General features: G+C 33.8%; 2 protein-coding genes, 4 long non-coding RNA genes and 1 pseudogene across 11 annotated transcripts; 4 read left to right on the top strand and 3 right to left on the bottom strand.

Moving 5' to 3' along the window:
* Positions 1–470: 470 nt before the first annotated feature.
* Positions 471–1803, top strand: LOC104728210 (uncharacterized; annotated as a pseudogene). The gene is made up of 4 exons (XR_015573134.1): positions 471–779; positions 868–984; positions 1078–1322; positions 1441–1803. The product of XR_015573134.1 is annotated as an uncharacterized LOC104728210 (transcript).
* Positions 1804–2622: 819 nt separating this feature from the next.
* Positions 2623–4203, top strand: LOC104724036 (uncharacterized). 2 transcript variants are annotated; one of them, XR_757492.3, is made up of 3 exons: positions 2623–3100; positions 3386–3586; positions 3688–4203. It is a non-coding gene; the product is annotated as an uncharacterized LOC104724036 (long non-coding RNA). The 2 variants fall into 2 exon arrangements; XR_757493.3 differs by having other exon boundaries at positions 2776–3100; positions 3242–3586.
* Positions 4204–5125: 922 nt separating this feature from the next.
* On the bottom strand, positions 5126–9029 carry LOC109124677 (uncharacterized). The gene is made up of 8 exons (XM_010442485.3): positions 8677–9029; positions 8152–8175; positions 7718–7823; positions 7554–7622; positions 6611–7104; positions 5866–6130; positions 5397–5605; positions 5126–5300 (listed from the first exon to the last, which is right to left on the bottom strand). Exons 1-8 carry the CDS (start codon positions 8679–8681, stop codon positions 5234–5236), a joined length of 1239 nt encoding a protein of 412 aa, XP_010440787.1. The 5' UTR covers positions 8682–9029; the 3' UTR covers positions 5126–5233.
* Positions 9030–14912: 5883 nt separating this feature from the next.
* On the bottom strand, positions 14913–16839 carry LOC147934332 (uncharacterized). Its single transcript, XR_015570319.1, has 5 exons — positions 16554–16839; positions 15997–16074; positions 15586–15916; positions 15414–15503; positions 14913–15308 (listed from the first exon to the last, which is right to left on the bottom strand). It is a non-coding gene; the product is annotated as an uncharacterized LOC147934332 (long non-coding RNA).
* Positions 16840–18246: 1407 nt separating this feature from the next.
* LOC147934331 (uncharacterized) lies at positions 18247–19961 on the top strand. The gene is made up of 3 exons (XR_015570430.1): positions 18247–19305; positions 19385–19672; positions 19761–19961. It is a non-coding gene; the product is annotated as an uncharacterized LOC147934331 (long non-coding RNA).
* Positions 19962–20288: 327 nt separating this feature from the next.
* Positions 20289–21775, bottom strand: LOC104724035 (uncharacterized). Of its 4 annotated transcripts, none has more exons than XR_002034048.2 (3): positions 21543–21775; positions 20808–21038; positions 20289–20725 (listed from the first exon to the last, which is right to left on the bottom strand). It is a non-coding gene; the product is annotated as an uncharacterized LOC104724035 (long non-coding RNA). The 4 variants fall into 4 exon arrangements; XR_015570427.1 differs by having other exon boundaries at positions 20289–20703; positions 21543–21746; XR_015570429.1 differs by having other exon boundaries at positions 20808–21051; positions 21543–21722.
* A 2376-nt stretch (positions 21776–24151) lies between these two features.
* LOC104724034 (cytochrome P450 81D1-like) lies at positions 24152–26359 on the top strand. The gene is made up of 3 exons (XM_010442483.2): positions 24152–24761; positions 25104–25495; positions 25610–26359. The coding sequence occupies exons 1-3, from the start codon at positions 24248–24250 to the stop codon at positions 26213–26215; spliced, it is 1512 nt and encodes a 503-aa protein (XP_010440785.2). The 5' UTR covers positions 24152–24247; the 3' UTR covers positions 26216–26359.
* The last annotated feature ends 414 nt before the right edge of the window (positions 26360–26773 follow it).

Raw genomic sequence — 26773 nt, 5'->3', positions numbered from 1 at the left:
TTCATATTATAAATTAAATAATAATTTATTATTTTAAATTTTCATTTTCCAACTAAAGTAGTTTAATTATTTACTAATTATTATGATTTATACATTCAACCACTTCAATGGTACCTATCAAACTAAATACTCAACCGTTCTTTTTATTCATACTATTTTTTCTTTATGTTATCTTTAACCGCTGTTTTTTTAATCGCCTTTTCTATAACCGCTCCTAATTTTTTAACCGTCTCGTTTAAACATGGTTACCAATCAGATCCTATATCTTTTCTACATATACTTCTTCTTTATTACAATAATTTTAAGATTAGTTCAACTGGAGCTGGAACTGGATTATGTTTTCAGACTTGGTTTATAGCTTGATTTATCCGGTTATGATAAACCGGCTATTTGTGTTTTTTGTCACATTGAAATTTTAATTTATCACAGGGGTATAATTATAAAACCAACAAAAAACAAGAAATTAGAGTGTTTCCGCGAGAGAGAAACCCTAGCCTCGCCTCGCCTTCCGCTCGCCACATCTCCGCCGTATGTAAGCTAAACCAACCCTACCACTCATCTCATCACCGCATTTCGAACTTCTTAACCAAATCGTTCGCAACCTTGGCCGATCAAGCCGCGCGATCAGAGTTCTAGGTTTAGAAACTTGGATTCAGGGTTTTGATCCATTCACCATGCCGAGACATAACGCTGAAGAAGCAGATGTATGTTTAAGATGTGGAGAACTTGGACATGACATGATCTTGTGCAAGTATGATTACACTCAGGAAGATTTGAAGGTAAAGTTTTGTTATTTTCTCATTCTTGTTTAAAAATTTTCATTCAAAAAGAGGCAACTGATCATGACCATAGTTGGACTTTAACCAGGATATCAAATGCTATGTATGTAAAAGCTTAGGCCATCTCTGTTGTATCGAGCCTTGTCATTCACCGTCATGGACTTTATCTTGCTACAGATGTGGTCAACTGGGTCATACTGGACTGGTAAGTTGTTGAGATTTTGATTTGGAATCATCTACACTGCTTATTGAGTTCGAGCCTCTAGAACAGGATTGATCTTAGAATTTTGATCTCTAGGCATGTGGTAGACACTACGATGATTCTGTCAGTCCATCATGCTTTAAGTGTGCGGGAGAAGGGCGTTCTAAGTGTCACTGCCCTGATTCTTCCAGCATATGCAGTAGGGAAGAAGGGCATTTCTCACGTGAATGCCCGAATCCTTCATCGAGCATTAGCGAGTCAAAGAACAGAGAGGCTCACCGTTTATGCTACAAATGTAAAGGAAGAGGACTTATGCTCGTGAATGCCCCATTTCTTCACTTGTATAGGCTCCGTATCTCTCTCCGCATTTGGGTTCTTTGAGCTCTTCACGATCTTTTCCTTTCTCTCATGTTATTCACTTATCTAAAGTACCAATTTTTTTTCTTTGTTTTGTTTCAGGATAAGTGGGATATATATATGGCATCTAATAAGAAACTTCCACTTATTATTGCAGTGCATCGACCAATTACTAGTCATTTTTTGGTTTGGTGAACTAGACAAAATATCTGGATACAGTATCAAGACACAGTATCTGGACGCAACATCTAGATGATGTTCGTTTGTGTTATTGGTTCATAGTATCTGGACGCAACATCTAGATGATGTTCGTTTGTGTTATTGGTTCATGTGTCCATAAATTTTATCTCGATTCAATTATGTTTGTTTTGTAATTTTATATCTGTATCTGGATACAATATATGTAAAATATCAAAAAACTTTTTATTTAATGTTGAATATGTTTTAGTGGTTTAAATTGACTTATGTTTTTTTTCCTTATTTTCATATATATTAAATAAATATTTAAAAATGAGATTTTGTGTTTTTGGTAGAAAAACAAATTTTGCAGTTTTGGCGGGAAAACAAGATTTTACGAATTTGGCGAGAAAATAGAAAAACGTAATTTTGCGGTTTGGCGGAAAAAGAGATTTTGTGGTTTTGGTGGAAAACGAGATTTTGCGGTTTTGGCGGGAAAACGTAATTTTGCGGTTTTGGCGGGAAAACAAGATTTTGCGAGTTTGGTGGGAAAATGAGATTTTGCAGTTTTACGGGAAAACGAGATTTAGCGGTTTTGGCGGGAAAACAAGATTTTGCAGTTTTTACGGGATAACAAGATTTTGCGGTTTTGGCGGAAAAACGAGACTTTGCAAGTTTGGCGGGAAACGTAACTTTGCGGTTTTGACGGAAAAACGTAATTTTGCGGTTTTGGCGGGAAAGCAAAATTTTGCAGTTTTGGCGGGAAAACGAGTTTTCATGTTTTTGTGTGTTTTTTTGTAGGAAAACGAGTTTTGCGGTTTGACGGGAAAAGCGAAATTTTGCGGTTTTGGCGGGAAAATGAGATTTTGCGGTTTTAGATAAAAATGAGATTTTGCAAGTTGGTGGATGAAGAATTGGAATTTTAGAATTGTATGTATATTAGAATTGAGAAAAAATATTTTGCAGTTATTTAATTAAAATAGGGGTATTTTTGACTTTTACAATTTATAAATTCCAAACTCTCTAAAAAATCTTATCCAGAAATTCAGTTTTTTTTGGATGAGTTTTTAAAATGTATTGTATCCAGATGAGTTCCTAATTATTACTAAACGAATAACAATAAGTATTTGCATCCAGATATTGCATCTGGTTCACGAAACGAACGTGACCTGACTCGTTTAGGTCATCTTCATTGGTGGTATTTAGATGGAGATGGTAAAGTTGTTTAACAAAAACAAAGAATTTAATTATGCAAAAAGTGAATGAAAATGTTAACGATCGGTGTTTACAGGAGGAGTTTTAGGATCGTTAAGGACCCTGTGCGTGTCACCTTCTCATTGGATGAGGGGAAAATAAGTTTTTTTTTTTGTTTTTTTTTGTTACTCTCGCTCTTTTCCCGACTCTCTCTATTTGGCTAGTGTCGAGGGAAGAAATCAAATCGGAACACTCCACCGGCAACATCGGTTCATCAAATCCGTCTGTTGATCTAAGTCGTCGCTATCATCATCTTCGTGGTTTAGGGTTGCTCAAATCAGTCGTTATCATCAAATCTGTGGTTAAATGATGCTTCAATCTGTTTATATTGGTAAGAATCTCATGATGAATTAGGTTTTTTGATGTGATAAGAAATTAGGGTTAAACGAATTGGGAATTTATGTAAACAAAGTTAGGCTCCTAGGTTGTTTAATCGATTGAGAATTGATAATTGATCTGTTTGTATTCTCAGCCTGTTCCTACTCCGAGTGGGAATTGATGCTATTGAAGATGATGTTATTGAATCATCTACGATGTTCGAGTTTGTCGATGATAAGGTGTTGCGTTTGTTTTACGTCTTATGTAACTTATCACTGCATACTGAATATTTTGTTAGGTGGAGACCATTGTAATCAAAGCTATAGGAAAGCTTGATGATCTTGACGAAGAGCTTAACACTTACTCAACGAGGCTTCCTGAATTGTACAATTTGCATTTTCCTGAGCTTGCTAAGATCGTACATGACAAAATCCAATATGTCAAGGCTGTAAAGCTAATGGGGAATCGGATTAACGCACCAAAGCTAGACTTCTCTGAGGTTATAACTTGTTTACCACTCTCTTTTGTCTTTTATTTGTCCGGGTTTGATACTTATTGAATGCTTACCTATGGAGAGCTTTGAATGGTTTTCTTGTTTAGTTATGGTACAGCAATCCAGACTCTTCTTCAACTTAAATACTCAGAGCCTCAGATTCTCAAAAAGTTTTGCGGGTTGGAAGGAGCATTAGAGAGAATGAAGCTGCAGCTGGAGGAATCAATGGCGGATGAATACAAGAGAGACTATGCTGCAGATGTGGAGAGCCTTCGTGGTGAAGTGGAACTGATCGTCTACCAAAAGCTAGGACTTTTATGAACCATGATCAGTAAGAAAGCAACTCCCTGTGCTTTAATTTCTGGTTGGAAAACCTTTAGCTTTAGCAGTTGTAGACAAATCTAACTGTCTTAAAGATAGAGTTGAAGATGTGTAACTTAGGCGGAGCTTACTGATCCATTCAATTTTGCATGTTATTGCCTTGACTTAAGAGGTTTTCTTCCCCTCGTCTAGTTTCATATAGTGTTTGCAATGTTTTATCTTTTATGTATAGAATAAACTTCCACTATTTGTTTGATTCGTGTTCCATGTTAAATGAAAGAGTTGCAGACACGTCAAACGTACATACTTTAGTGATCATGTCAAAGCCTACATTTTTCTTTCTGGCAAAGATCATGCTCTTGTCGTTTGTAATCACCGTAGTGATATTGATTGGCTTATAGGATGGGTTCTGGCTCAGGTACATAATTTAATCATACAGTTTCATCTATCTTCTTTTTTATGTTTTTTGTTTGAATCCATAAACAGGTCATATATGATGTTTACAAAATTTAAAAATTTGAACGAAATTCATTATACTATAATAATTTCCAGAATAAAAAAATTAATTTAAGGATCCCAATTTTATGTACTACCAATGGATCCACAAAATTGTAAAGTTTCTTAAGTGGTTAACTTCACTTTTATTCAAAATTTACAATTAAAATTTTTTTAAGCAACTTAGCTAACAACCAACCAATGGAGAGATTATAAGTCTTTTTCCAATTTAGATAGTATCAATTTGTATATCTCTCTGTCAATAAGTTTAGGGATCCTGCATTCTGTAATTGCAGTTTAAGCAAGGTGTGTGGAATAGCATCTGGAACAGCTCTTGGGTGGTTACTTCTCATAACTTTGTAGGTTGCTGTAGTTTTTCTTGTCTGTATCGTCTTTGTTCTGTCTCTTTTGTAAATGACCTTTGGATGTTAATAGAAATCCATCTGTCCACAAAAAAAAAAAGTATTTTTGAGCGTTCTAAAAGCTCTTCATTTTTGCTGATGTTTTTTTTGTTGCTGCCATCTTATCCATAACCAAAAAAACAGTACAATTACAATAAAGTGCTGAGGAAAAGTAAAAAACCGAATAAACCATAAATAAAACAGCTTTTGCTTTTGCCTAAATCCGTTTGCAAAAGAATCCAAAAACAATATAGGAAAACAGAGTCATCAAAACCAACAAAAAAAATTGAAAATGAAACAATAAACTTCGAAGTGGACTTATTGCCAAAATACAAAGCAGAGTACAGTAAATATCATAAGCAGAAGTGACAGATAGAAGAAACTCGGAATTATTATTGTCTTCATTGCTTGTTTATTAGGAACATAGATCGATCACTCACTCTTCTTCCTCCGCCTCTTCAAGCCAATTCACAAATGGCTCTAAGCTTTTCACAAAGGTTTGCCTGCAACATTCATCACAAGAAAACATCACGATGAACTTTTTAGTTACAACTTACAATAATAAAGCTTCCCATTATGTCATCGAACCAAGTACATACCTGCCCTTTGAGTTGGTTCCTTTACGGAACCAGTGGAGAATGGTGTCTTCAGCGAGGACATCGAGTTCATAGAGCGACCTCACTACTTCTGGGAAAACTTTCATAAGCTTTGCATCCTCGTAGCATTGCATTTGAACTTTGTACATCAGTTCCAGCTCTAGCTTTCCGCTGCTGCAGAAGGTGTTCAGAAGCGGAGCCCATGTTTTCACCTACACAGGTAAAAAATCAAGAGATAAAGTGACCATAAGGGATCACATATTATTTCAAGGCTAATAAGACATCAAAAGCGATTAGCCCTAATGATTTCATTATTCACGACTCCCACTTCTCTTTTATTCATGACTACCAACCAACTAAAAATTAGCACAAAGCCATTTGCAGTTTGTGGAATAACACACTATACGAAGCTTTTATATAACATGATAAGTATGAATTGAATGACTGGGTTCTCTTATCCATAGAATCTTACCTGGCGCAGAACAGTGTTAGCATTTTGCTGCTGATTTTTTCCAGACCACTGAACAGCATCCATTAAACCATCCCAAACAACACGTACAACCTCAATGTCAGGCAGCTTAGCATCTTTGATCTGTTGCTTCACAGATTCAATGACTTCGTCTACATTACTCTCCTCCTCTGTGACCTTGCTTGTTAGAACGGTTTTGATTTCCCTCAGTTTCACCTCAAACATTTTCTTTGAATGGTACTCCACTAGATCGGTCAATCCCTCATTTCTAAAAATCCAAGAGGTAAACACGTTATTTCAATTCATTGTACTAAATACAGAAAACAAAAAAATCGCAGACATAGAATGTAAAGGCAGACGAAAGAGGATAGCATTAGCAGCAGCATCTGTACAATATGCTTGATGAATGAATAGATTAATTGCGATAGCTGAAAAACAAAATCACATTACTCTAGACATATAGTAGTCAGATTAATGAATAGATCATTTAAAATAGTTGAGTTACTGACGAACAAAATCATTCATACTTTCTTAGTTAGGTAGCTAAACAGAATGATGTACAATTTTACATGCATTTCTACTAAATAATTCTGGACAATGACACCGATTTTATATATTCATGCAGTTTTTCCACCATGTAATTAACTTCAACAAATCAAATTTGGGAAATGCATGCAATGCAATCAGAGCTAAAGAAGTATCAACATGTTACCAACGAGGGAGTGTTATATAACTGAATGAAACTCACGTGAAATGCTCTGCAAAACTTTCAGCAGATCGCCTTACAGGTGGTAGGAAATCCATAAGGTTGTCTTCCATCTTGCCACGCCTCAGAATAGAGATCAAGTCTTCAAGACTGTTCTCAACCAAATACTCCTTGAAGAAGTCTGTTACAAAAGTGAGCACTATCCCTTTGGCAACGAGATTATCCTTGAGTAATGGCTGGAAGACAGTTTCTGGAGGTAATCCTGAGAGCTTCTGGGAAAAGGCAAGTGCTGTGAAGATAGCAAGCTTCTTCCTTTCATTTTCCTCAAAAAGCTCCAGTGACTGCAGGAATCTCCGAGTAACATTTTCAAGGTTTTTTATGAGGAAAGGCTTCCTCCGCAGAATTTTCTGTATATAGACTACAGATGGTAAAATGGCTTCCCGCTTGGGTTCACAGTCAATTACAGAGTACGTATGGCGTTCTCCTTCATCAGATTTCACTGTTCCAGGTTGCGTGCGTCCCCCTATGAATATAACCTTAAACACAAGCTATCTCAATCAAAACTCATTTAAAAAAAAAAAAAAACAGACAAAACCAGCAGCAGACATAAGAAATAATAAAACAAACATCCCACGAATAGAAGAAAACAGAACCACCATAACAAGAAAAGAAAAAACCAGGAAGATCTTTACAGGCGCCATTAACAAATTTTACACATATGCTTCCATACAAGTGGACATCAGAATCACAAAACAAGACAATGTTTGATTCTAGTATCATGAGCCCCTCTTGTCAAAGAGACAAGAAGTTGTTATGCACATGATGTGATCAAATACACAAGTTACTCTTAGGCTTAGCAAGACACTGGAAACAGGGGAATAGGACTACACCATCAATGTCAAAATTAAAGATTATAGTAAGAAAAAGGTTTATAGGAAAAAAGATCACCAAGGAAATGTCCAGAAAGATTTGTTTGTAAACTTACCTCAAAGAAGATGTCACCATATCTTGTGAAATTAAGATCTGATGATTCAATACTTTTGGCAACAAGTTCCTAAACCAATCAAACAAGAGCTATAAGCTTATAGAGCAAACACATGCAACAACAAGTAGGACATCAAAATCTGGACAGGAAACAGCAAAACATACCAGATCACCAGCATTATCCAGGTAAATCTGGACCACTGCATCAGAGAAGGCTGCAGGGTCCAGAGGAGCAGCAATATTCCGTTTGCGGGTCTTAATCCGCGTACCTCTGCTCGTACAAACAAAGAATATATAACTAAGAACAACTTTTAAACATACATGTTATCCAAAGAAAGAAAATGCTAAAAACTCAGCAGTAAAAGATAAAAACTACAAATAAAACCGCACAATAGTCAAACTAATAACTTAAAACACTTAAAACTCTAACTAAAGGAAAAGATTCACTAGTTGAAAAAAAAAACCAACTTCAACCTTAATTGTAAATAAAATACTACTATAATTCAAACAAAGAGCAATCATATCCCTCAAACAAGAACAACACACACGAGTCAGAACTTATCCTATAAAAAAACTCGAAAAGAAGAGAAATGACTAACCCGAGAGTGGGTTTCTCCTTCGAGCTGCAGGACAAACAAAAGGAAACAGATTAGCAAGTTGTTCAGGGTGAAATAACCAAGTGCAAATGCAAGAAAAGAGAACACAATCTTTGTTAAAAAAAAAAACATGATAAAGAAAACGAAATTATGTTATTCCAATCATAAGAAACCCTAGAAATCGAAAAACACACACACACACACATTTCGCAAACATGAACCATTCCCACAGATTAACATTGAACGGAAAACATTGATTCATAAACGAACACAGTCTAATTCAATTCCATATTCTAAAGAATAACCCAAATCGGCGGCGAATCCGATATTTCACAAATCCCAAAACATCTTTAAATCGAATTCAATCAACCCGCAGTGGAGTTTCATCCACCAAATGTAGAAACATCAAAACCAAAAAAGAAAACAATAACCGAAGAACGAATTCAAGATTTTCGCCATTAGAGAAGAGATAAATCCATTATACAGAGCGAGGAAAGAAAGAGATGTTGCGGGAGTGAGGAATCTTACCTCATAAACCAAGATCAAAGAAGAGATGAGCCTCTGACTCTTGTGGATCTGAGAGCTTTTTGTTCGAAGCTCAGAAAAAAAAAAAAAAAAGGTATCTGAGAGTGAAGAGAGAGAGAGAGAGAGAGAGAGATAAAATCAGAAAAGCAGCTGAAGTAGGAGGAAGAGGCAATGCTGTGTATATAAAAAGCCTTCTGTCTCGACGCTCTCTCTGTAAGTAGAGATAACACCGTGAATATCTAAAAGACGTATTTACCCCTTTCTCACATCACCCAAAAATATCTTACTCAGTGACTACTACCTAAAAGGCTGAAACCCAACCGAGTCTGACCAGAACAAATTAAATTCGGTTCTATACACTGAATAACCGAATGCCCAAAACCTATATACCAAATGGTTCGTAACCGTTTGGCTTCTTAAAACCCGGTACACGGAAAAATTGCCAAGAAATAATCTCCCAACAGGTTCAGTTTAAGCGTTTAACCCAAAATACATGCTGACCCCAAGTTATACGTCATTCGTTCTACTTGTATAGTTGTCACTTGTTAGTTATGGTTCGATTCCATCCAGAGCCGGCCAGAACTACAACCAGAGCAAGCAGGTGCTTGCGGCCGTCAGCCAATATCTAGTCATTAATCGATTTTTTTTTGTGGAGTTCTCTTAGTTTGATGGTAAAATTAGTTAATTTTTAACTACATGTACCAGGGTTCGAATCCCAGCACCTCCATATTCTAATAATATATCATTTTTTCTTTTAAAAGTATTTATAAAATATTAGGCTTGCAGCCCATATGCTCAGCACGGGCTCTGATTCCATCAACTTACTCTGGGCGTTCAGCGTGTTCGGGTATCCGAGTCGGTTTGTTCGGTTTTGAGAAAATTCGGTTTTTGAAAAATCCTGCCGAATTGAGCCGAAATTAAATTCGGTTCAGATCGATCGGTACTCGGTTTATTTGGGTCGGTTATTTTAAACCGAATAAACAAAAAAAATATGTTAGTGGACTACATTAACAAAAAAACCACCAAATTCATAATGGACCTAATCTATATAATAATAACAATTTGAATAAATGCGACCAACAATTGTGTTTTTTCAATCGTACCTTTTGGATATTTTCTGAAAAGTCGTGTTGGATCATTGAAACGGTTATTTATGAAAAGTTACAACTGTTCACTATAAAGTTGTGTTGATTGGAACATTCATATCTTTTGATATATATATATATATATATTTGTATCTTTGAACTGTTTTTTTTTTGCCATGACACAAAATCAACTAAAATTTCAATCTCAACAGTTTATACATTTTTCTAAATTATTTTCTAGCATTCATTGTTTTAAAAGTCAAGAAATTCCTCTAATTTTTGATTTAACAAAAGATTTTTGGAATGATGAATCTAATTTACATATTTTAGTTAATTTTAAATATAAAAGTTTAATGAAAATACCTAAAGTGTTTTTCCAAGAGTTAGATGGATTACATAATAAGTTTTTGGATTTGACTTTTCAATATGGTAACAATCCGAATAAATGCCACCAAAGGTTGTGTTTTTCAATCGTACCTTTTGGATAATCTTCCAAAAAATCTGTAGAAAAATTAAATTATGTGTTTAACAAAAGTTGCGATTGTTCATTGTAACGGTTTCTTTGTAAAGTTGCAACTGCTCATTGTAGAGCTGTATCTATTTGAATATTCGTATCTTTTGAATCTATTTATATTTGTCTGTTTGAACTGTTTTTTTTTGCCATGACACAAAATAATATAAAATTTCAATCTCAACGGTTTTTACGGATCTCTAGATTATTCTCTAGCATTCATTCTTTTAAAGTAAGAAATTCCTCCAATTCTTGATTTAACAAAAGATTTTTGGAATGATGAATCTATTTTACAACTTTTAGTTTATTTTATATAAAAAATTAATGAAAATACCTATATATAATAACAATCCGAATAAAGGCCATCAAAGTTGTGTTTTTTCAATCGTACTTTTTGGATAATTTTCCAAAAAAATCTGTAGAAAAATTTAAATTGTGTGTTTTACACAAAGTTGTAATTGTTCATTGTAACAGTTTTTTTGTAAAGTTGCAACTATTCATTGTAGAGTTGTATCTATTCAAATATTCGTATATTTTGAAATCTATATATATTTGTCTCTTTGAACTGTTTTCATTTTTTTTGCCATGACACCAAATAATATAAAATTTCAATCTCAACGGTTTTTACAGCTCTCTAAATTATTCTTTAGCATTCATTCTTTTAAAAGTAAAGAGATTCCTCCAATTCTTGATTTAACAAAAGATTTTAGGAATGATGAATCTAATTTACAACTTTTAGTTAATTTTATACCTAGAGTCTTTTTCGAAGAGTTAAATGGATTATATAATAAGCTTTTGGATTTGACTTTTGAATATGGTAATAAAGATGTCTTCTATTTAAAAGCAGTTTATATGAGTTTGTAGGTATAATCAAGTGCACACACAACAATTGCAATTCGTCGTAGTACATTTTCATAAAACGGTTGTATATATTCATTGTAGAGTTATGTCTTTTCACTATATTTTATTTATATTTTTTCATCACAACTTTTCGTTTTAATAGGTGTGTCTATTTAAATAGTCATGCTTTTTAACTCTCTTTATATTTGTCTCTTCATCACTAACTAACAAGTTCGTATTAAAATAAATTTTCCATTTTATGTTGAGTCTAGATAATTGAATATATTTTATAATCTAACTAAAATTTTAGAAATGATTATGGTAATAGAGAAATTTTATACAACTTAATATTGAATTTACAGTTGTCTATTTATCTTCACTTTCCGTTAAAAAAAATTAATATTTAAAAATAATAATAACAATCTGAATAAATAAGAACAACAGTTGAGACTTTCCATAGTACTTTTTTGTAAAAAAATTGTTTTTATTTGTTCTTTTTAAAAACTCAAACCCAACCGTATTTATTCATTGTAGAGTTGTGTCTTTTCACTATATTTTATTCATATTTTTTCATCACAACTTTTCGTTCTAAGAGATGTGTCAATTTAAATAGTCATATATTTTGAACTCTCTATATATTTGTCTCTTCATTAATAACTAACAAATCATTGTTGTTGAAACAAATTTTTCATTTTATGTTAAATCTAAATAATTTAAATATTAATATATAATATTCAATGTTATTCTATAATCTAACTAAAATTTTAGAAATGATTATAATAATATAGAAATTTAATAAAACTTAATATAGAATTTACAGTTGTGTCTATTTATCATAACTTTTCGTTAAAAACTATCTTAATATTTAAAATTTATTTTATTTTGTTCTTAAGAGTTGTATATTTTAATTTTAATTTTCATTGATACTGTTTCACTCATTATTAAATTTATTTTTAATTATAGTTATTTAATAGAAAATTACATCTATCTTAACATTTTTGGAGTACATTTTTGTGTCTCTACAATCCTTACAACCAAACACAATGATTTCCTTATTTGATAATATTAATTTCAAATTTCCTAAAATCTATCTACCTAATTTAAAGCAATAAGTTAGATTAAAATATAATTCTCCTTTCACTTTTATTTAATCTTATATTTAATTATTTGAATTACTATTTAATACATAAAGTTAATAAAATTTTAAATTTTTCAGCATATGATGTGATTTGAATTTTTATAAACGGATATATATTTTAAAAATTATATGAAGTACATTTTTGTGCCACATTTTTTTTGCAGACCACCTATCTTAACATTTTTGAAGTACAAATTTGTGACATTCTCTCTTTTTTTGTCGGGTCGGTTTCAAATTAAATATTAATATCCAATTTTACTAATTGGATCCTCATTATCTATACAAACTCTAATCGGATCATGTCAAATTAACCTCTAATGACCCGTGAATATTGATGTCGAGTATTCTCCCTATATTTCCTCCACTTGATTATGAGTTTCCTTTTCAAATTTTTAGCTCCGATTCTTCTACAAAAAAGTAAAACATCACTTATTTATTTTTGGTAATAGAAACAAAAATATATCATTTCCATATACGATTACTAATGGCCAAAAACTAATTCTAAACTTATTGATTTCGCAGTTTCCATTTCAAACTTTGTTCCCTCCAATATTCTACAATCAAACAAAATCACATTCACTAATATACAGTAATAGAAGCAATTATATCTTATAAAATATTTAATGATTTATAAATATGGTAGAACCTTAATTTTATACTGGCATATTCCATAAACTCCAAACAAAAATCTACTCAGACCTACTTGTTCACCAAGCATCTCTAAGCACTCACACAAAACCCTACTCTCTCATTGACACTATAAATAGTTCTCTTTCACCGCAACTCATAACACCAAAATTAATAAAAAGCGATAAACATATACACAAAGCTTATTGTCATGCGTCTATTGAAACTATGATAACTTGATCTGCATCAAAAGTCCTAGATGATTCATTTGACCAATGTCTAAGTGTGCAAAATTTTGTGTATATAATGATCTGAGTGTTGTGTTTATTATACAATCTGTACTCATTTATCTTTGTTTATAACTACAGCAGATTCGTTCAAGATCTACATATTCATTCAAGATCTAGAAGCATTGTCATGTTCATGTCTGGCTCAATTTTAGCATCTAGACTAAAAGTTTGACTTATTTGTATAATAAACTAAAATATTATAATTTGTCTCTTGATTTTAATTTACAGGCTCAAAAGCAAGAGACTATCAAGAAGATGACATATGCCTAAAGAAGCTTGATTTAATTTACAAGCTGATATGGTTGTTGGATTTAAATTTCTATTTTACTTTATATCTTTGCGTTTAAACGATATAAGCTTCTTTTTAACGACTATCATTTAGTCAATTTTAATACAATTATTTTCCACATGTATATATATATATATATATATATACACATATATCTTTGATGGAAAGAAAAATGTACATATCAAATATTTTGCATTTGCTAATTCATTTTTTGTTTTTAGATTTTATTTTTGGTGTAGAATTTAGTTCTTGAATATTAATTTGTTTACTTTTTTGTTTTTATCAATAACTAGAGTGTAAAACAAAAGTTTTCTACCGTAACATATATATTTATAGAATATTGTAAAATATATATTCAATTCAAAGAAACTGAATATACTCATAATACAAAATCATAAAAATTATACATAAATGTAAAATGCAAAAATTGTCCCGTGGTGTACCATGGGGTAAATCCTAGTTACTCATTCTAACCATTAGTTCAATATTCTCAGTAAGGATCACTTCGTCATAATGATTTTTTTTAGTTGTAGCTCTTTACCATAATTCTTCATAAAAATATCTTATATTTATAATACTTTAAACAATATATTTTGCAAAGTTGCGTTTATTCTACATAATATTTTTTGTTATAAGTTTTTATTTTGATGATTGTGTTTTTAGTTATAGTTTATGTATTCAAACTATTCTATTACATTCAAATAGTTTCATAATATATAGTTTTAAATTTTAAATTTAAATTATTTTTTTCTAAGATACTTCCCCTGCGACATTGCGGGGGTCTGAGTCCTAGTATAGATAAAAAAAAGATTAAGATAATGGACCTAAATGAATCTGAAAACAAATTACAAGCCCAGATTCATTAGGGTTTTCAGAGATATGATGATGTGTAGCTGCAGCGAGCTATGACAACAAAGATCGAAAGTTTTTGGGCGTCATTTTTTCACCTGCAATCATCAAAACTACATGATAATCGATTACATAAAACAATAAAAATAAAATCATTAAACAATAAAGAACAATATTTTAGGTATTACAACAACGAGGAAGACAAACACAACACTAGTACCCTAAACAAAGTAACAAACCCAGAAGCATAATGAATAATCTCTGATTTCAAAGTGTACAGATTAAAAACCATCCAACAATAAACATGTACAGAACAATCATATACATCAATTTGATATAAAATATATTTAAAATAATAAAACAAAATGCATATTAAATTATAAAGAAAAACCATAAATTTTATTTTATGTGAAATTTTTTTATTTTAATTACATTAACAATTATTTGAATACTTATGATAAAGAGGGACAAAAAAAAATATTAAAATACTTAAAATGATTTTTTGTTCTTCACTCTCACACCACTTCCACTTTTCACACATTTCTCTCTTTTACCTATGGCATTCTCACACTCCTCACACTCACATACTAAGGGCATCTCCATTAGTAAATTTCTTAGCAAATTTCTAAACAATATATTAACTATAAAGAGTACAAATTTTTCAGCTAAGAAGTTTTGTAAGATTAAGTAAAATTTGTCCCTCTAATGGTAAAATTCTAACCAAGTTTTTTAGCATCTATTAAAATAAATCAGAGAACTTGTTTTACAAGCAAAACATGAAAGACATGAGCACTGAAGTTGGAAAAAAAACATGAGTACATTTTGAACCATGAACCCAGTACAAGCACGATATGACATGAGGACTGAAGTTGAAGTTGCTCTGGCTTGTTGGTGATGAGTACAAGCTTGTTGTTGCTCTCGGATGTTGAATCAATTTGGTGCTTCTCTGAGTTTCTATAATTCATTCATGTGCAGCTTTCGGATTCTATTGGAAATCCACCAATACCTACAAAATTCATCAAACAAGTCGAGGACACATCCTATGAGTAAGAAAGAACACAATTTTCATCTCTGTTTATACTTGTATCATCATTGGGAGTTAAACTCTGACCTATTTTCTTCATGACAATACCAGCTGCCAAAACAGTAATATCGCCTGCCAATGATGTACCAATCAAAATTGGTCGCATGTCCTGTGTTTCTAATAGAGAGTTGGCAAGAATAAGTAAAGCTGCAATCACTAAAGTAGTAAGACGAGAGAAGTCGTATGAATAATACTTAACTGAATTCTGAGCGTGCAAGAATCAACTAAGCTTCCATTCCAAATCATACAACCATATCCTAAGCCATGAGAAAAAGCTATACAAGAATATGTCTGCAATTTTTAAGAGAAACCATAATCTGCAGACACTATCAAGAGAAACCATAACCTGCACACACTATCAAGTAGCGGTTTCTTAAGAGGTGCAGTCAGTTAATATTTTTCAAAATACAAGATTTGAAAGTTATGTGAGGCAAACTCTCACTAATCCAAGTAATGAATTCATTTAAGCCAACAACATATATACCTTCTTTATTCGGATTGTTATCCTCCATTTCCAGAGAAACCATTACCTGCACACACTATCAAGTATAGAGCACTTAGGAAAAGGCAATCTTTGTCCCATTCAGAACAAAAGTTTTGCTGAACTTACCAGTTTAATACCTTGTAGTGATACTTTTTTTACAGTTCCACAGTACATTGTTGAAATTTACGAAACAGATGTTTGTACCTAACAGAAAGAAGTAGTAGAATTGAGTTGAGACATGAACACAAAACAAAACCACCCACAATCGATTACAAACCATTCCACTTTCACTACAATCCTGAAACCAATTATAGTTTCAAGAACAAAGATCTTGTAGCCAGAGAACAAAGTTAAAATTATTATTCAATTGGCCAAAATCAGGTTTCTCAATCAAAATCCAACAAACCCCAAAACTACACAAACTTTGTAACAAATTGAATCACATATTTCATAGTTCATCCAAAAAAACATCTTCGATTAAGACGAAAGAGAAACTATACAATTAAACTTATAGATGCAATTCTAATGTTCATAAAGAAACCAAACAAGTGTATTTACAAACAAAAACCGACCTAAATCAAAACTGATTTAAAAAAAAACAAAAGTAAATGGATCACATCGATTTCTAACAAAAAATTGAACACATAGTTTGTGAATTAAAAAAAAAACAGAGAGAGATTTACCGTTAAAGCTTCCCAGAAAACAAATTATGAAACACTGTGAATCTCCCCTCAAATCGACCTCAAGTCGATCTTTGGATTTTCGTCTTTGTTTCGCCATCGGGAGAGAGATATATAGAGAGAAGGAAAGAAGAAGAAAAAATGTGATGAACTATGAAATTTGAATCGAGTTTCAAAGATTTTAAATGTGATGTAGAATCTGTTGTTATTAGATTAGTATTTTGTTAAATTTTGTTAAAGTTTAGTATTATTAGTTTGTGTTTTGTAAAAAATCATTCAAAATCTTAACAAATTTGAGTTATTGGATACAAATTTTTATAAAGTCATTAAAAGTTTTGTGTTATTCAATTAAAAAAAAAGAATCTAGGATTGTTAATGAGTTCAATTATTATGTTATTGGTTCATGATTTTAGATACTTTCTTTACAAAATAAAGTCATGGAAAGTATCATAAAAATATAGAGATTGTTTGGAATACTTTACAAGATTCACTACAAGAAAACATGCGATTAGCGACTACTAGTAGCGACTACAATTGTAGTCGCCAAAAATAACGACCAAATAGTGACCACTTTGCGACTACGTTGTGACTACAGTAATTTAGTTGCTACTGAGTCACTACGGTACCGACCACAACTGATAGTCGTACCATAGTCGTTAAATTAGCGACTATTGTGCGACTCATTCGACTAGTCGTAAGGTGGTCGTAAAATAGCGACTACGGTACTGACCACAGCTGATAGTCGTATGTTTGGCGACAACTCTGCGACTCATACGGCGAGTCATTAAATAGTCATCTTGTAGTCGCCAAATAGTCGTAAAAGACAGTTAAAAAACGTGTTTTTTCATGTGGGGAAATGCATGAAGTATGGCTTTCAGAGAGAGATAGTGCATGGACCTTGGGTTCAAGAGATAGTGCATGGTCCTTTGCACAAGGTCAAAACTTGGACAATGTACTATACAAGAGGCTATGTGTTTCATACGCAAACTCATGCACGGTGTTGGATGGAAGGCACTTGGAAGAGCAATAGTGGTGTTGTAGACGTGAACGCATCAAGGAAATACAACAAATATGAACCATTTATTTTAGGTACGTAAAAACTCCATATAATTTAGATATTTATACATAAATGTTAACTATCCATACTAAATAATGATTTTGCAAACAGCATCTCAAGCGGATCAAGTTTGTTATATTTCATATCCATACATAAAAAAACCAAAGCGGGAGTGGCTCAGTGTTCTAAAAGTAAATCCTAGAGGAAACAATTCAGGAGAATACGAAAACAACGAACCAGCTCTGTAGCAATATTTAAACCCAAATAAATTATATTTGTTAAATAATATTAAGTTTGTTTCAGTATTTAAACCCAAATAAATTATATTTGTAATCTGTAATTTAAATTAATTTTCGCTAAGGTTTAATTTTTACCAAAATAATTTAAATTTGTAATTATAATTTTTACCAAAATAATCAATTAATTTTGTAATTATAATTTGTACCAAAATAATTTAAATGTTACAGTTTACAACTGGGCTAAATTTAGGTCCAAATCCACTTCCTAGTTAACTAATTAAGGCCTAAATATTCCTAAACTAAGCCCATTAACCATTAACCACTAACCTATACGAAACCCTAGTCTCACAAGACAAATCCTTAACCTCTCTACCTCTCGAAATTCTCTCGAAACCTCTCTCAAACCCTACTCTCTCGATCCAAACTCGACTTCTCTGCCTCTTCGAATCTATCAGTTTCTCTATCAATCACCAACAAGATGCCGAATCGAGGAAAAAAGAGGAAGGTTGCTCCTAACGTTGCTCAGAGACTGAGAGGGGCGACACCAAATCGACGGCCTAACACTCTCCCCAGTCAGTACAACTTCACGCCGACGGTCCAAGATCCTCCTCCTTCGCAGACGCCTGAAGTACAAGTCGCTGGTTTGCAACGACAGTCATCAGCAGCCCAGATCCGGAACTATCCTCCGCCGCAACAACTTTTTCAGAACTCATTTACACACCCACCTCCACCCAAACTACACCGGACTCCTTCAGAAGAAGTCCACTTCAATCCACAGACTGAGGCCAATCTTCAGGATGTCCCTCCGCCTTCTCCAGTTTGACCCTCTCAAACTCGATCACATCCATCGCATCCATCGTCTCAAGGGAACAACTTCGAAGAAGAATCTTCTCCGGTGTTGCCAGAACTCCAGGAGGACCTGATGTGTGCTCTAAATGCACTGCTTCTGGTTCCAGACAGGGATAAGTTCACCACCGTCCTCTCTCCCACACCCATACAAAACACCCAATGGTATGATTTTTCCTCTTCACATGTTTTGTAATGGTGTTTTGGTGAGTCAATGTATTATAATGATTGTGGTGTTGGATTATACGAATAGCAATGGTGTTTAATGATTGTGGTGTTGGCTTATACGAATAGCAATGGTGTTTTATGATTGTGGTGTTGGCTTAAACGAATAGCAATGGTGTTTTTTGTCTTATGCGTATGCGTATTGTAATTCAATAGAAAATGATGCCTCTTCTATTGATCTCATTTCTTTTGGTTTGTCTATTATTTGCTTTTAAGTAACCTACTTACTTGTTTTATTGGTTCATGTGTATGGAGGTTTACTCGTGAGAAAGGATCGAAACTTGTCCGAAAGATTACTAAAATTCTTCTAAACAAATTCAATGGTCCCTACTACAGCTGGACATGTGTGCCGCAGGACAAACAAGAGAGATACTTTCTTGAGTTTGCGGTACGGATTTATGTCACATAGCCTTCATACATAGCTTTACATGTCTTCTTTTCACTCACAATAGCTCTTTTTTTTCTAGAAAACCCACACCTGGGATCCTTTGATAATCGGGACTGTTCAAGCTTATTTTGAGGAAATCTGTCAAAAGCGGATCAAAGATATGGTTAGCACTGTGAGGACTAGTCGAGTTCAACCAAACTGGATTAGAAACACTCTCTGGATTACGATGGAGGATTATTGGGACACTGAAGAAGCACAACAAAGAAGTAAAACCTACTCTGATGCCCGTATGTCTGACCGTAACAGCCTAGGTCCTCACGTCCACCTCTGAGGGCCAAAGTCATATCGACAGCTTCAAGACGAAATGGTTAAGTAGCTGTTATTTTTGCCACTTTCAATTCTTACATAGCTTTTATTTTTTTAAGTTAATCTATGTTTCTTTGCTAACATTGCAGGTTGAGGAATTGGGAAGAGAAGTCCGACTTGGTGAGGTTTTTATCAAGACACATACAAAGCCTGATGGTACATATGTTGATCGGAAGGCAGAGAAGATTGCAGAAACATATGAGACACTAGTAAAAAAAACATGTATACCCACCAAAGAACTCGTGGCTGAGCCTAATTATTCGTGGCTATAAGTAAAAAAAGTCACAAATAGTCACAAAAAAAAATCGTTGATATAGCCTCGTAACTAAATTATTGTCGTGACTTTTCATGGCTATGAAGTCACGAATTTGTTACTCATGATCTGTGGCTAATCTTAGCTACGAAACTATCACCATTACTTCGTGGCTACCAGTAGCTACGAAGCAACCACAATTAATTCGTGACTAAGCCTAGCCACTAATTTTATGAACATTCGTGACAAAGTTAGTAGCTCCAAAACTACAAAAATAATCATCTAGTTTTGTGGCTGATTGTTTGCAAAAAAGAATTTTAATCTCTAAAAAATAACCTGTAACGAAAAGCTAAATTCACAAAACATGAAATCAAATAGCAATATTTTAACATAATCATAAGTAATCTTATCTTACATATTACCAAAAGAGCTTACTAAATAACTGTTCATCTTGTCTTACATATTACCAAAAAGACTTACAAAATAAAAGTTTAACTGTTCGAAAGTTTAACATAAAAGCTATAAACATCATAGCCTGTAATTTAAAGACCTAATGATGCACATCAGACATCTAAGTTGTCTTGGTTTGAACCTGGAGTAGGTGCAACAGTTGTAGAATCTGGATCAGGAGCAGCAGCATAAGTGATCAACCAGCTCGTCCATAACCATAACATTGGTGTTGAGTCACTTGAAGTTAGTCTCCAAAACAGAGATCAGCACTTCCGTGAAAATTCCATCTTTGCGCCGTCAGTGTGTCCTCCGCACAAGATCAGTGAAGGCTGGTGCTTCATCCAAACCAGACTCAAACATTTATAAAAACAAAGAGGAAACATTATTACATATATTAAAGTAAATAATAACATACGAGAAGTATAACACTTACCATCTCATGCTCAATCTGCAAAAAACGTCGAGGACATACACATGCTTGTGAACCCCTATGCCATCATGATAAGATAAGTAGCTTCCAGCATTCTTTCTCTTCTTTTTAGCTGGTTATGTTTCCCAATACTCCATTAGAGTGTCCTAATCAGCCTCGCCAATGTACATGGGTCTCTGATTTGCCCTCTTCTTTTTGCTGATGCACTTGTGTGTGACTCCTGGTGGCATCCATCTACATTGCAGATCTTGCAATTAGAAGCACAAATAAAAAAAAAAGTCCATAAAGTTGACTAAAATTTAAACATAGAACAAAGCCAAGTTAAGAATCGACATCTACAAAACCTAACCCACATAAACATGTTCACATTGAAATGAGTAAAAGCTCATAAACTATTACACAATTAAAGACACACAATTAAAGCAAATACATAAGTAAAGTTAGAATACAAAAATCGAACATTTATTCATGTTTAAAATCAAAATCAAACATATCTAAACATCACCTGTGTTGAAAACGTGATAAAATCAAAACAAAAACAACAATATGAACAAATCAAATCCTAGAAAACCCTAAACAGAAACGAAAACAAAAGTTCTAAGCAGCCTTACAGAAAGAGAGAAACAGATCAAGGAGACAACGAGGGAAAGAGACGTAACTGGTAATTAGGGAACACTTCTCCAATCGGAAGAAAAAAGAAGAAGAAGAAAAAGAAAGAGAAGAGACACCGTCAATTACCTGTTGCACCTGACTCGGAGGACCGTGGGCGACGACGACCATAGAGAGTCATTGCCGTTCGTCAAGGAAGAGATCAGTCGGAGCTGGTTTTAGATTAGGGACATCAGCTTCAAGGTAGAACAAGAAGAGGCGTTAGGGTTTTTAATTTTATCTTCTTTTTTCTAAGTGTGGTGGTGATATAAACGAAGAAGAAGAAATAGTAGTATATAATAATACCCTTAAAATTACTATTTAGCCAAAATTTTCATTTAGCCGGGAAATTAACTGTTGGGATGGTGGGAAATTATTTGGGTTAGTCCACCCAAACCATATAAAATTGGTTTAAAATAATTATTCAATTTTAATGAATTTTGATAACAATTGTATGATTTATTAATATTAATTTCTATATAATTTAGTAATACTAATTTTTTGATATAATAATATATAATAAACATAATTTGATGGGATAGCCAGAAAAAAATTAGTGGTAAGCCTTAGTCACGGTTTAGCCACTAATATTATCGTGTCTATTTAGTCACTCAATGATTTGTGGCTATTCTGTGACAAATGTTGTCACGTGCTGTGATTATTTCGTGGCTAAATAGTCACGAAGTTGCTACTATTTAGGTTAGTGGTTAGTTCGTGACAAATAAATTTTTAGTCACGAGTGTTCGTGACAAAAACGTAGCTATACGTTTTTTTTACTAGTAAGAAGACTGTTCAAGAGAGGTTGTCTCAGCTCGAGGCAGAGTCTTTTGATGTGTCAGACGGAGAATCACGGCCATGGGACCTCACAACAGAAGAATATACAGAAATTTTCCTTGAGATTACTTTTTTTAAAAACCAATACACATTTATAGTCCTGGAGTTTAATTTGTCATCCTCTAATCTTAACTTTTCTCTTATTTTCAAGTCCCACTAAGAAGGATTCAAGAGGAACACCTTATGGAGTTGGAAGCCTCAAAGAATGCCTTGTCAATGGAAAGCATAAGCAAGCATGTGGCTCTTCTACCTTTGTGGCTCTCCAAGAACAGTTGAAGGAAGCTCAACGCATGATAGAAGAACGGGCTGCTCATTCGTTGAGGCGTGATGCAGAAATTATTGTGCGTGAAGCTGAGCAACCCAAAGTTATTGCTGCCCAGAAGGACAAGATTGACCAATTCTGCATCGTGGAGGAGTTTTTGAGGGAATATGATCCGCGGTTTCAGAATTTCGTTGCAAGCCATTCAGCTAAAGAGACAACCACAGAACCTTTTCCCCAAAATGATCCAACTCCAACTCCATCAACTGCTTAATAGGTTTCTCTGTCTTAACTCTTTTTGGATGAACTCAATCTCACTCTTTTCGGATGATCTCTATCTCACTCTTTTGGATGAACTCATTGAATCTATCAGATTGTGTTTATGACCATTTTTGATTTTTGTAACTTGAACATGTACCATGTATTTTTATATTTCAATATTTCAATATTTCAATATTATGCCTTTCCAAATTCGAATCATTCTATTTAAATTGGTATACAAGAATGAAAGGAAGTGGATAAAGAGAAATTAGTATATGCAACATTCAGATTCTGAAATCATCATCAGTGGCGAAATAGTCGTAATGTAATTTCTAAATAGTCTCCTCAAAGTCACTAAGATAAGTGACTATATAGCGACTACAAAACCATAGTCAGTACTTAGTGGCCAACAAGTCACCACAATTATACGACTAAAACCCGACAACAGTAAGAAGACCACTTGGATGTGACACTTAATCACACTATAGTCGTAAAACCGTAACTAATTTAACGACTACGAGAAGTAGTCGCAAAAAGACGACTATATATATGACTACATTAATTAGCGACTCTCGATCTCCAAATGCTTGCGTTAGTCGCTATTTAGTCGTAACAACAGTTTTTACGACTATAAAGCGACGAATAGTGTAGTCGCTAATCGCCTGTTTTCTTGTAGTGATTTTAGAAAACTAATCAACAAAATTCTCATGCAATCTTTAACAATCTTTCACTTTTTCACTTGTAATGATTTTGTTGAACTCTTCAAAAATTTTCATAAATTAGAATCGAATACCATCCCCTGATATTTTATCCACTCAGATTGTGACACATATGGTTCTTATGAGTTTCTAAAAACCCTTAGCTAAGAGTTAATCCTTAGCATAATTCAGAGTTTTCATTTTTTTTTTTGTTTTGTGGCTAAGAATCAGCTTAAAATCTTGAAAAGTGCTCCAAAGAATCCTGTATTTTTGTGATACTTTCCATGACTTTATTTTGTAAAGAAAAATGTCTAAAATCATAAACCAATAACATAACAATTGAATTTATTAATTGAATAACAAAAAACTTTTGTTTTAATTGAATAACACAAAACTTTTAATAACTTTATAAAAGTCTGAATCCAATATATCAAATTTGTTAAGATTTTAAATGGCTTTTTTACAAATCACAAACTAATAACACTAAACTTTTAACAGACTTTAACAATATCTTGATCTAATAACAACATAATCTACATAACATTTAAAATCTTTAACTCTATTCAAATCTCAAACCAATAACCCCCAACCTAATGATTTTGTTGAAATTCAAAAATCTTTATAAATTAGAATCCAATAACACCCCTGAAAATTAGAAATCCTCCTGATTTCCCAACGTGCTGATATTCGAATTAGATATATAACCTTTACTAGAGAGAAGAATAAAAAGAAGCAATCAATTAATGGAAGAAAACTACATTGGAGTTGTCCTCTACACTATTTTCTCTCTCATCTTCTTGATAATCTATCTCAAGTTCTTGAAACAAAAGAAACAGAATCTTCCCCCCTCTCCACCGGGATGGTTGCCCGTAATAGGCCACCTACACCTCCTGAAGCCGCCCATCCACCGTACCCTCCGCTCCTTCTCCGAGTCCCTCGACCGCAACGGCGGTGGCGGCGTGATGTCCCTCCGACTTGGCTCCCGTCTAGTCTACGTAGTGTCCTCATATGCGGTTGCGGCCGAGGAGGGCTTTGGCAAGAACGACGTTGTTCTAGCCAACCGGCCTCATGTTATCATCGGGAAACACGTTGGGTACAACAACACAAACATGATCGCCGCACCTTACGGTGATCACTGGCGCAACCTCCGTCGCCTCTGCACCATCGAGATCTTCTCCACCCACCGCCTTAACTGCTTTCTTTATGTCCGTACCGATGAAGTCCGCCGCCTCATAAGCCGCCTCTTCCGTTCCGCAGGTAATATATGTGTTAATGCTATAGATGTGATTCTATAAAATCTGGTTTTCAAGTGGAGCCGCCAAATAAGGGAAAAAGAGAAACTTACTTTATTGGATACAACTTCTTTTTCTCTTTTGGATACCTTGTTGGATAACCGGCAAGCTGATATGAGATAGCTTTTTCAAAAAATGGTATCCAATGAGTTAACTTAATTAATTACTAAGAATTAGTTTTACAAACTATAAATTTCAATATTCTTTTGTCAAATCTTACACGAAGAAAGGTTGGTCCACACAATTATTATTTTCCTTACAAATGAATGAGATTCGATGTTTCTTCTATTCTTTTTAATAATTGTAGGAACTGAAAACACGGTGGTGGAGATGAAACCAATGCTTATGGACTTGACATTCAACAACATAATGAGAATGATGACAGGGAAACGATACTACGGCGAAGAAACAAACGATGAGGAAGAAGCCAAACGTGTTCGTAAGTTGGTCTTAGATGTTGTGGCTAACACAAGTTCAGGCAACGCCGTTGACTATGTTCCGATCCTGAGACTGTTCTCAAGCTATGAAAAAAGGGTTAAGAAATTAGGGGAGGACACAGACAAGTTTGTACAAGGTCTTATTGACGATAAACGTGGACAACAACAAGAAGCTGGTACTACAATGATTGATCATTTGCTTGTTCTCCAAAACTCTGACACTGAGTATTACACCGATCAAATCATCAAAGGCATCATACTGGTTTATTTCTTTTTCCTTAACTTATACTGTTTTACCTTTTGATTACTATTAGGCAAAAGATGATATTGTTTGGTTATTACATTACTAAATTAACACTTTATGATGTTAATGCAGCTAATGGTAATAGCAGGAACTAACACATCATCTGTTACTCTAGAATGGGCACTATCCAATTTGCTTAACCATCCTGACGTAATATCTAAAGCGAGAGCAGAAATCGATAACCGAGTTGGTTTAGACCGCCTTATCCAAGAATCAGATCTTAGCGAGCTACCATATCTCAAGAACATCGTTCTCGAGACCCTCCGGCTGTACCCGGCAACACCATTACTAGTCCCACACATGGCATCAGAGGATTGCAAAGTGGGGTCCTACGATATGCCACGTGGCACGACGCTGTTGGTAAACGCATGGGCCATACACAGGGATCCAAACACATGGGATGATCCAGATAGCTTTAAACCAGAGCGGTTTGAGAAAGAAGGGGAAACACAAAAGCTCATGGCATTTGGATTAGGTAGAAGATCGTGTCCTGGCTCGGGTCTTGCTCAACGGATCGTGGGGCTTGCTGTCGGATCGTTGATACAATGCTTTGAATGGGAAAGAGTTGGAAATGAGGAAGTGGATATGAAGGAAGGAGTTGGTAACACTGTACCCAAAGCTATTCCGTTACAAGCCGTTTGCAAAGCTCGTCCATTTCTACATCAGATTCTCTACTAAGTTTCTTGAAAGTATGAATAAAACATGTGTGACATCTATACTACTAAAGCATAAGTACTCATGGACCAACTTTTGGACCATGACTTTGTTTTGGTAGTTTTTAAATAAAATGGTTAATAATCATTAATTATAGATACATTAGTATATAATTCTCTAACATTTCAAATTAAGTCGGAATACCTTTAAGCATATTGCTATCGCTTAATAACTTCAAAACGATCATTGTATATCTATTACCGTGTAAATGATTAATGATGTCTAAACAACGTACTTATCTAAATATGTTAAACATTTACCATATAAATAAATCAAATATACTACTCAACACTATTTCGAAATTATAAAAAACACATCAATCAAAATATTTAATGCATTCAAAGTATACATAAATTAATTACAATATGTGTCATCCTGTGCTGTAGCACGGGTATCACCTAGTGTTATATTAAATCAAATGATTCATCTCTACATGTATTGAATCTAGTAAGATGTTTCGCATGTTATGTTACATAGCAAATGTCACTTAATAATAAAAATTAAGACCATCTCCAACCCATC

This window comes from Camelina sativa, chromosome 11 (assembly GCF_030686135.1).
Source record: "Camelina sativa cultivar CO46 ecotype springtype chromosome 11, ASM3068613v1".
NCBI lineage: Eukaryota > Viridiplantae > Streptophyta > Magnoliopsida > Brassicales > Brassicaceae > Camelina > Camelina sativa.
Note: the sequence above shows the minus strand (reverse complement) of the source record. Positions and strands in the feature narration are given on the sequence as shown.

Coding starts and splice junctions, on each gene's coding strand:
- LOC109124677 (XM_010442485.3), bottom strand. Junction 7,824..8,151: donor AAGGAGAAACCCACTCTCGG/GTTAGTCATTTC, acceptor TTGTACGAGCAG/AGGTACGCGGATTAAGACCC. Junction 7,623..7,717: donor TGGATAATGCTGGTGATCTG/GTATGTTTTGCT, acceptor TGATTGGTTTAG/GAACTTGTTGCCAAAAGTAT.
- LOC104724034 (XM_010442483.2), top strand. CDS start 24,248: ATGGAAGAAAACTACATTGGAGTTGTCCTCTACACTATTTTCTCTCTC. Junction 24,762..25,103: donor CCGCCTCTTCCGTTCCGCAG/GTAATATATGTG, acceptor TAATAATTGTAG/GAACTGAAAACACGGTGGTG. Junction 25,496..25,609: donor TCATCAAAGGCATCATACTG/GTTTATTTCTTT, acceptor ATGTTAATGCAG/CTAATGGTAATAGCAGGAAC.